Source organism: Lolium rigidum, chromosome 2, assembly GCF_022539505.1.
Source record: "Lolium rigidum isolate FL_2022 chromosome 2, APGP_CSIRO_Lrig_0.1, whole genome shotgun sequence".
In the NCBI taxonomy this organism is placed as follows: Eukaryota; Viridiplantae; Streptophyta; class Magnoliopsida; order Poales; family Poaceae; genus Lolium; species Lolium rigidum.
This window is the reverse complement of record NC_061509.1, coordinates 192857649-192868033: the sequence shown is the minus strand read 5'-3', so window position 1 is coordinate 192868033 and position 10385 is coordinate 192857649. Positions and strand designations below refer to the sequence as shown.

Here is a 10385-nt window from a genome sequence, read left to right as displayed (position 1 = left end):
TTTCAGGTTCTTCTTCAACCTCTTCTTTATCAGAAGCATCATTCTTATCATTATTTTTATCATGTTCATTACCACTTTCAGTTTCAGCATCAGAAATAGAAATACTATTAGGATCATTAACAGGCTCAGAGGATTCTACAACGGTTTTATGTTTCTTTTTCTTTTTCTTAGATGGAGCACTAGTTTCTGTTCGTTGAGAATCTTGTTCAACTCTTTTGGGATGCCCTTCAGGATATAGAGGATCCTGGGTAGAAACACCGCCTCTAGTTGTTACTTCATAAGCATGTTTTTCTTTAGAATTATCTTTTAACAAGTCATTTTGCACTTTAGTGAGTTGATCAATTTGAGTTTGAACCATTTGAAAATGTTTAACAAGCATCTTAACATCATTGGAGGTTCTCTCCACAATACCATGCAATTCACCAATAGCTCGAGAATTTTCCATTAAATGATTCTCTACTCTCATATTGAAATTACTTTGCTTAACAATATAATTATCAAACTCATCTAAGCATTGAGCAGGAGGTTTTGAATATGGAATATCTTCTCTAGTAAAGCGTTCAAGGGAGTGTACCTCAATCATGGATGAAGGGGAGTGATCTTACATAAATCTTCTATGGGAGGTAAATTCTTCACATCTTCGGATTTAATACCCTTATCTTTAAGAGATTTCTTGGCTTCCCTCATATCTTCATCATTTAATTTAATCATACCCTCTTCTTCAATATTGGTGTCGGGGTTGGTTCGGGTGTAGACCAATCATCATGATTCCGGCCTATTCTAGCCAATAATTCTTCAGCGTCGTCTGGAGTTCTTTTCCTGAAAACACAACCAGCACAACTATCCAGGTATGCCCTAGACTCAGTGGTTAGTCCACTATAAAATATATCAAGTAAATCATGCTTTTCCAAATCATATTCAGGCCGAGCTCTAATAAGAGAGCAAAATCTAGCCCAAGCCTCAGGCAATTTCTCTCCATCTTCCTGATCAAAGTTATAAATTCTCCGCAAAGCAATATGTTGAGCACTAGCAGGAAAGTATTTCCGGAAGAAAACATCAAGCAATTCTTTTGGACTATTAATAGAATCAGGTGGCAAACTATTATACCAAGTTTTAGCATCATCCTTTAATGAAAAGGGAAAATTTTAGCAACGAAATAAGTACGCTTCTTAACACCATCAGAAAACAAGCTACTAAGAGTAGATAGCTCAATCATGTGTTCTATAACACTTTCTTTTTCAGTACCACAAAAAGGTGTTTTCTCAACAATAGATATATGAGACAAATCAAGAGAAAAATCATAATCCTTATCCTTAATGTTTATAGGAGATGTGGCAAATTTAGGATCAGGAGACGAGTTTATATCTAACGAGTATGTTGTGCAAGCAACTTTTTAATTTTTCTTGCATCAGTAGTAGCATTGCATTTATCAATAAAATCATCATCAAGTTCTACATAATCTTCATCAAGATCATCACTAGAGTATTCAACGGACTCAGGTGAATTAACAGGTGTAGTAGCATTTTCATTAGGAGTTTCAGTACTTTCAATTTGTCTAGACCTAGCAATTGTAGCATCTAAAAAAGATCCTAACGAACCATCATTATCAAGCACAGCAGAAGCATCATCAAAATTATGAGAGGAATTTTCAGATCTAGCGAAGTACCGAGCATGTGAAGCATGTGGTGGTGAAACAAGTTTATCTATCACGGATGGTGAATCAAGAGCAGCGGAGGTACTCAGAGTTGTACCTTTTCTTGTAGTGGATGGTAATATGGCGACTTTAGTATCGCGAGGTTTACCCATGATGGAGAATTTGCAGCGAACAATATCAATCCAAGTGAACTTGCAAATAAAGCTATGCTCCCGGCAACGGCGCCAGAAAATAGTCTTGATGACCCACAAGTATAGGGGATCGCAACCGTCTTCGCGGGAAGTAAAACCCAATTTATTGATTCGACACAAGGGGAGACAAAGAATACTTGAAAGCCTTAACAGCGGAGTTGTCAATTCAGCTGCACCTGGAAACAGACTCGCTCGCAAGAGTTTATCAGTAGTAACAGTTTTACAGCAGTAGCAGTAGTGAAATAACAGCAGCAGAGTAACAAAGACAGGAGTGGTGATTATAGTAAACAGCAGGATTAAAATACTGTAGGCACAGGGATGGATGAACGTGCGTTGCATGGATGAGAGAAACTCATGTAACAATCAAAGCAGGGCATTTGCAGATAATAATAAAACGGTATCCAAGTACTAGTCAATCAATAGGCATGTGTTCCATATTTAGTCGTACGTGCTCGCAATGAGAAACTTGCACAACATCTTTTGTCCTACCAGCCCGGTGGCAGCCGGGCCTCTAGGGAATCTCATTGGAAATTAAGGCACTCCTTTTAATAGAGCACCGGAGCAAAGCATTAACACTCCGTGAACACATGTGATCCTCATATCACCGCCTTCCCCTTCGGTTGTCCCAATTTCTGTCACTTTGGGGCCTCGGGTTCCGGACAACAATACGTGTATACAACTTGCAGGTAAGATCATAAAGCAATGAATATCATCATGAATCGATAACATGTTCAGATCTGAAATCATGGCACTCGGGCCCTAGTGACAAGCATTAAGCATAACAAGTTGCAACAATATCATAAAAGTATCAATTACGGACACTAGGCACTATGCCCTAACAATCTTATGCTATTACATGACCAATCTCATCCAATCCCTACCATCCCCTTCAGCCTACAGCGGGGGAATTACTCACACATGGATGGGGGAAACATGGCTGGTCGATGGAGAGGCGTCGGTGGTGATGATGGCGATGATCTCCTCCAATTCCCCGTCCCGGCGGAGTGTCAGAACGGAGTTTCTGGTCCCGAGACGGAGTTTCGCGACGGTGGCGGCGTACTGGATGGTTTCTGGCGATTTCTTCTAACCCCCGTGCGTTTTTAGGTCGAAGGCGTTAAGTAGTCCAAAGGAGGGCGTCGGAGGCCGGCCGAGGGGGCCACACGCTAGGGCCGCGCGCCCTCTCCGGGCCGCGCCGGCCTGGTGTGTGGGGCCCTCGGGCCTCCACCGGCTTGCCCTTCGGCTCCAGTCAATCTTCTGGAAAAATAAGACCTTTCGCATAAATTCCGAGGATTTTCCCGAAAGTTGCATTTACGCACAAAAACGAGACACCGGAGCAATTCTCGCGAAAACAGCGTTAGTCCGTGTTAGTTGCATCCAAAGTACACAAATTAGAGGCAAAACAATAGCAAAAGTGTTCGGGAAAGTAGATACGTTTTGGACGTATCAGTCACTTGCTTGCAAGCGGTGTTGCTATGATATTACCGGGTGGGCCCATTGTCGTATCTATCCACCATAGGATTGTACAAATTCCGCTCTTGACTCTTACGCCTCAACCCCTCCCATTGCCATACTTGAGTACCACCTTTATCTATCTTGTGGAATATGGAATAGCGGTTGATGATATCAAAGCAGCTGCAGGAGATAGTTATTAAATATAGTCTCACGGTCTAAGGATTAGGTTACAACATCTCATGACAGCAATGCTGAACTTTGTGACTTGGATCACATTGCAGTACCTCATGGGTGTGAGTCCATCATTTCACCAACATGACTCCAGCCAGTCATCGGGAACCATTGATCATCTTATTAATCAATGGACTATATCAATAGGGACAGGATTTTGTTTACATAGCACGCGCGCATTAATGTTTCCGCTTAATACAGTTATAGCATGGCATAAAACTTTATTATGAACAAACACATATATGATAAAACAAAACATATTTATTTAGTTGCCACTAGGGCACATATCCAACACCGGGGAGGTCATCGGCATTGCAGCGATGAAGGCTTCCTAGAAGGTCTTGCTTCCGCCTCTCTGACCAAATGATATTCTGGGTAGCAGATCTAAGAGAAGTGAGGCGGTTGTCGGCTGGAGTGCTGGTCACGCTGCTGGTCCAAGTATATACCATGGAGAGGGTAGGGTTACGTAGAATTGGCCGTAATGGGCCTTTATTTTTCCACATAGTCCGTTAGAAGTCAATCGTGTGCGATGTGGTCTATCGCACATGGATGCTTAAGGATCAATAGTGCGTGATGTGATGCATCACACATGTTTGCTTAAGGATCAATTGTGTGTGATGTGGTGCATTTCACACGTTTGTTGGATGATGCATAATGAAACATGCTTCTTAATATTTAGTTACGGGCCGAAAGGGATCCAATCAAACATGGTTGCCCTAGCTACCAATTACAAAAGACCACTAACTTAACATATTACAAGTTAATATTAAATACTTACTGCACTCTACCTAACTAATTACTACTACTCCACATTTAGTAGTTACTACACACTAAACGTCATCGTCCTCGTCGGAGATGACGATGACATCGGCGGAGGTAGTTCCGCCCTTCCCGGAGCTTGATGCTCCATTTTCGAAGGCCTTGCGCCTTGCCACGATGGCTTCCCAAATACGCCGAATCTCGTCGAACTTTTCAACGAGAAACTCCGGACAGCGCAATGCGCGGATAGGTCCGCGCGGAGAGGTCTGATGCATCTTCTTGGCTCGATGTCGCTTCTTGAGGACAGACTCCAGCGACTGCTGCACCATATGCTCCTGGATTAGCTCCTCCATGAACCCAAGGTCATCCGCCGCTTCTTGGCTTGGCGGTGGCGGAGAACTCAAGGAGGGCCAGCCGAAGAGAGTGGAGGAGGAGTTGTCGTCGTGGTTTGGCGGCGGAGGAGAACTAGGAGGAGGAGGCACATGCTCCACAAGATGCGGCGTCAGCGCCGGCGGTGCCGGTCGCGTCGTAGGTACTGCGGGACGCACGAGAGGCGAGTGGTCTGCTTAGTGCGAACCATATCAAAGCTATTGTGGTTATTCGGAGCCCAGCTCGATGTCAAGAGGGGTCGTCACGGCGCGCAGCTTTATATAGAGGACGGCAGCTCTGCCTCGCCGGCAACAAGTGGTACTCTAGAGGGGCCACGAGGCTACACGCGTCTAAAAGAATCCTAGAATGCAACTTGGTAGGAACTCGCTAGACGCGACTGTAGTTTTTCTGTTTCTTTGAGATATTTCGATGAACCAATTCGACAGAAAATGGAAAAATCGAAGGAATATCTCGCAAATGATTTTTAGGTTAATAACTTTTTCCTACTGTTACGCACGATATCAATTTACACCCCTAAACTCGTCTCAAAGTTCAGATTACAACTCTTAACTTTACTTTGGTTCAATCTTCAACCCTGAATTCTATAAACCGTTCGGAATTGAACCTTCTACTATTTTTGACAAGTTTTGAACCGGTTTTTCTCCCTATATATTGTGCCAACTCATCAACATACAACATACACGGTACATGTACTTCCTCTCTCTCTCCATATCGCATGATCACCTCATGCCTCATCATGATCGTCTTCCTCCCTGGAACGAGGCCATGGCGACCACAGAGGGGTGCCTCCATCGGACAATAACACCCGGTGTCTGCTCTCTACACATCACATGCCATGCCCAGCCTTCCGCCAGCATGGGGCAACCACCACGCAGCGCAGCGAGCCGCGGGGGAGACATTTTTATTCCGGCGGGTGAAGAGTTGAAGATGAAGCATAGATTTGAAGATGAAAAGTTGTAGACATAGAATACATGTACGCACTATTTTACTAATACAATACATTACGTGACAAGAAAACCCGGCTTAAGACAATGCAAGGGGTGATTCTGAACCATTTTTAGAATTCAAGGTCAAAAGTTGAACCAAAGTAAAGTTCAGGGTTGTAAGCTAACTTTGAGATAAGTTTAGGTGGTAAATTGGACTTCTCTCTCTATATATAAAGTCATGTGTTTTAATGAGAAGAAAATGAGACGGGTCGAAATAAGAAAACGTCGCAAAACGTTCGCACACCATTGTCCTACACATGCGTAAGCTCGTTTGCGCCGAGGATTAATTTTGTGGAAACTGTGTGCGATATTTTCGTTACGGCTCAGTACCAACTTCCGTGTGCTTTATACCTATGCATTGGACTCCCTAGACCACAAGCATATGGTTCGTGTTTTAGGGCGTCAGCCTTGTTCCTCGCCACACATGAAAAGGGCCTTCTGTGTGCCACGGGGGTTCTTAAAATACCCGATCTGTACTAGTGTCGTAGGAATAAACTCGGAGTCTCTCAATGTAAAAAAACGTTGAGTTGGGATACTTTTGTATTAAAATCAAAACATGGATTTGAATAAAAATGTGGCGGTATGTGGGGTGGCTTGAGAGGCAAATAAACACCCCTTGCCCGAATTACTTCAAAATGTGATAATAGTACCCTTCCTATGATGGTAGGAGGGATTTTAATATCACTAGATGCTACCCCGCGCCGTTGCGGCGGGAACTTTAGTCATGAACACATGATATCATATGATCCATAGATGAAATAATGCAGTATACACGGTACATGAAGGTGTGAAATATGTTATTAGAGTTTCAAAATATAGTGACATGAAATACATGACTTGCACGATTTGTAATTTTATTACTGCTAATTTATTCGCAAACATAATAACGATGTTATGATGTGCAAGTGGCATGCGTACATATATAATAAGAAATTATGTATTTATAAGAGAAAATGTGATATTGAAAGAAGGGAATGGAAATACACTGCATGGAGTGCATACTTTACCTAATCTGCAGATTTTTTTCCATTTAACAGGTTGGAAAATGACAAACACATAAAACTTATATGTTTTGTTGTGCTATTACCTGTGAGAAGTGTAGATTAACATTAGAGGGTGAAGTTCATCGGGATGTTCTGATTATTTAGGAATGATGGTACGCAGTAGAGCACGGAGCTAAAATATTTTCATTTTAGTCAAATGATGGTACCATAGCTATGAATAAAAGTTTAACCATGGGACTTCCGAACCACCTGAAAATTGGTTCCAAGCGATGGTACAGAGTATAAATTCTTGTCATCTCCATTTAGTGACCAGCATGATAGTGACCAAATAATTAAGCCATGGCTTTGTAACGACTGATAAGCTGCTTGCATTGTTACACAGCACATGTTGTGGCCATCTCTGCAATCCGAATAAATCAGGAAATTCAGCCGGTTGTTTCTCTGTCACGAGGATGGAATCCCCCACAAAACAGAAGGGCATGATTGAACGAATTAAACGGCAAAAGGGTGGAAAAAATTAGTACTGTAAATATTTTCTCACCTAATTTTCAATCAATCAAAATATGAGACAACAAATTTCACCACCTTTTTATCCGTTATTACCATCTCGGTGGATTCAACATATATCTGACCCGATCTTGTGATTTCTCAAGAACAGCTCTGCTCGTTGATCGGGTTCTATCTGCCTCCTCCACCAGGACTCATCGCAATCAGCGGTCAAGCCATCTACCTCATTTCTGATCAGACTCCTTACTCCACCGATCTTGAGCACGGTTGCCCCGGTCGTCATGCTATGCCTTCCATGTGAAACATCAAACACAACACAACCTGGTCCCCATCGATGCGACAGAGAAGGTGGGGTGAGGAAAGAAGATAGTTGTATGAGAAGTGGCGTGTACAGCCAACTGATACACAGCCTAGCAGAAGGCAGAGCAAGGTATTTATAAGGCAGAACGTCTGCTCGTATGCATTTACCATTTTTTGCGCTTTTATTTCTCGTGAGAGAACGTGGAGGAGATGAAGAGGTTCTGGAGACATACAGTAGAGAGACATAAATCCTCAAGCTGGAAATTAAGAAGGAGAGTCAGCAGGATTAGGAATTAAGGCCCCGAATTGGTAATAGTTTTCAACATTAATTAGGAAGGATTCAATAGGAAGACCAATCCTCCCTTGCCTCAGCGCTAAGTTTTTTCTTGCATGGTTTGGAAGGGGAAATGACGGTAGTAGTACATGGCTACATGGGTCATGTACATGATGACGTGGAAGAATTGCTTAGGTGGCAGATTATGATTGCTCAGTGATGTTTGATGAGGTGGATACCTTGCATGTGCAGGAAAATGGGATCACTTATTAATAATAGAAAGATTAGGGGGCGCATGATTAATAATAATAACTATAATGCAGATTGGCCTTTTGTGTTTAATGTTTTTTGAAAGGAATACGGTAAGGGAATCCCCTACAGTGTTTTTTTTATAATAAGAACCCAATTCTGCGCCCGTGGGGACTTGAACCTGGGTGGCTGGGTTGTACATCCACTTCCCTAACCGAATGAGCTAGGCTCACTTCTTAATTGAAAGTCTAAACTTTAAGAAAATTGTTATCTCCGATAGACAATATATTTGGGCAATTCTCCGCAAGACTCCCACTTATGAAAAACTAGATTGTATTCTAGCAAGTTTGAAATGGTAACTGTCATAGCGTTGTCAACAAATAGTTCGGACCAAATGCTGATTCTTACTAATACTAACTCAGGTGAACAAGCTCACCTTCGGAATAAAGCTTTGTTTTCATTTGAACTATCTTAGCTCCATGAGAATGGGTTCGCTAATATGATTGAAAAGGAATGTAATTTTGTGGTTAAATGGAATAGCTCCATAGAGTTCTGGCAAAACAAAATATGACACTTGATACGCTTCCTCAATGGATGGGCGTGTAATAGAAGGGAGTATATAGGCAGGAAAAAAGAAAGTTTACATTTTATTATTGATGACGGAGCGTTACGGGATGGAGCCTAAGATGAAGTGTCATTTCTACATGGATGGTGTATTCGGAGTTTCGGACACACCTACTTCTACTACAAAAACCCGGTAGACTCTTTTTCATCTGATAGTGAGTACCATGACCCGATAGAGATGTTGACGGTGTCATTGTCCATTATCCACCCACGGAGCCACACCTACACACCTAGTTAGCTAGCTATGTTCCTGTAATAACTTTATCGCTTGTGATCTACTTCGGTTCTAATATGATGAACCAATAATTTTGCCACTTCTCTATTTGTATATTGTTTGTATATTGATACCATGCATAAATTCATGTCCCTATGTATGTATTTAGCCACTTCTGTATTTATATACTGCATGTGTATTGATTCGTATAATTCTACATATTGCACCTTTAAAATACGCGAAAACATTTGAAAAAATTCTTGAACAAATATTACTGGTGCACCAAATTAAGTACCGTTGGCTTATAATGCTTGACCGCCAGCGGTAACAGGCTACCGTTATGTGCGCCAGTGGTACCTGCACGCTCCAGCGGTACCTGCACGCTCCAGGCTCCAGCGGTAGCAAGATTTGGTCCGCCGGCGCTAGGGTCCTTACTAGTACGCCGATAAAAGTTGCAGAACACCTTGTACCCAGCTCACATACCACCGTTTTCCTTGTTTATTAGCCCTAAGAGAAACTTCACTTACCACCACCACCGTGTGACAGAGTCACAGAGAGCAGTTAGCTCAGCGCTGTGATCAGTTGAACGAAGAGGAGATCGATCGACAAAAGTATGCATCGATGAATGCAGCACGCACGCATGCATGTGATTAAACAAGGCCGGTTTCACCCCAGAATTTGCAATGGATAATACAACAATGCTTCGAGGCCGTCCATGGCGACGTCCAAACGAGCGCGCTCGCGCGGCCCTATGCATCTAAGCTCGAATTTTTGACAAGAGATAAAAACCGTAGTACAATTAATATTTACCACCCACACGCACACGGCACACGCATCGTCATCCCCCCGGCGGCCAGCGCGCAGGCCCTCAGTTGTGGCAGACCTTGGCGGTGGGCATGGTGACGCAGACGGTGGCGTACTTCTTCTTGGCCTCAGGGCTGCCCTTCTTCACGTCCGACTCGGCGAACGCCGCGCTGCCAAAGGCCGACACTGCCGCGGCCGCGGCGGCGAACACCACCGCGCGGCGCCCGTCGGTGCTGGACTCCACCGCCAGCTTGGCGGACGGCTCCTGGCCGTCGACCTTAGCGGCCCTGGCCACGACGAGGCCGCGGCGTGGGGCGGCGGCCGCCTGCTGCTGCTGCACGCGCCGGTCGACCGCCACGGCCGCGGAGAGGGACGCCATCATGGTGAGCGACGCCATCGATCGGGATGGAGTTCTTGGCTGCGTCGATCGACCTGGGTGTGTGCGTGTTTGATGATGCTAGTTGGGGGGTGTGTTTTGCTGCGGGGCTATTTGGTTATGAAGATACGGCCGGCGAGGCCAGGCGTGGCGAGGGCGCGCCTTATCTCCCGTGGAGCTTCGCGGCCAGTGACGGGGAGCCGCGTGGCGGCGGCGGGTGACATGGCGGAGGTGAGGGGAACCCGGTTGGATAACGCGGGATGTGGTGGATAACAAATGGGAGGACCCGGTGTGGATGCAGGATTTGGTTTTCTGGGACCGGATTGCGGCGATCGCCATCGGCCATGGGCCATGGCCCCCGTTTCATTTC

General features: G+C 44.3%; 1 protein-coding gene across 1 annotated transcript; it reads right to left on the bottom strand.

Moving 5' to 3' along the window:
* Positions 1-9482: 9482 nt before the first annotated feature.
* On the bottom strand, positions 9483-10188 carry LOC124692771 (photosystem II 5 kDa protein, chloroplastic-like). The gene has a single exon (XM_047226203.1). It carries the CDS (start codon positions 10034-10036, stop codon positions 9704-9706), a length of 333 nt encoding a protein of 110 aa, XP_047082159.1. The 5' UTR covers positions 10037-10188; the 3' UTR covers positions 9483-9703.
* Between the last annotated feature and the right edge of the window lie 197 nt (positions 10189-10385).

Bases quoted from the DNA above. Each gene is read 5' to 3' on its own strand.
- LOC124692771 (XM_047226203.1), bottom strand. From the start codon at position 10,036: ATGGCGTCGCTCACCATGATGGCGTCCCTCTCCGCGGCCGTGGCGGTC.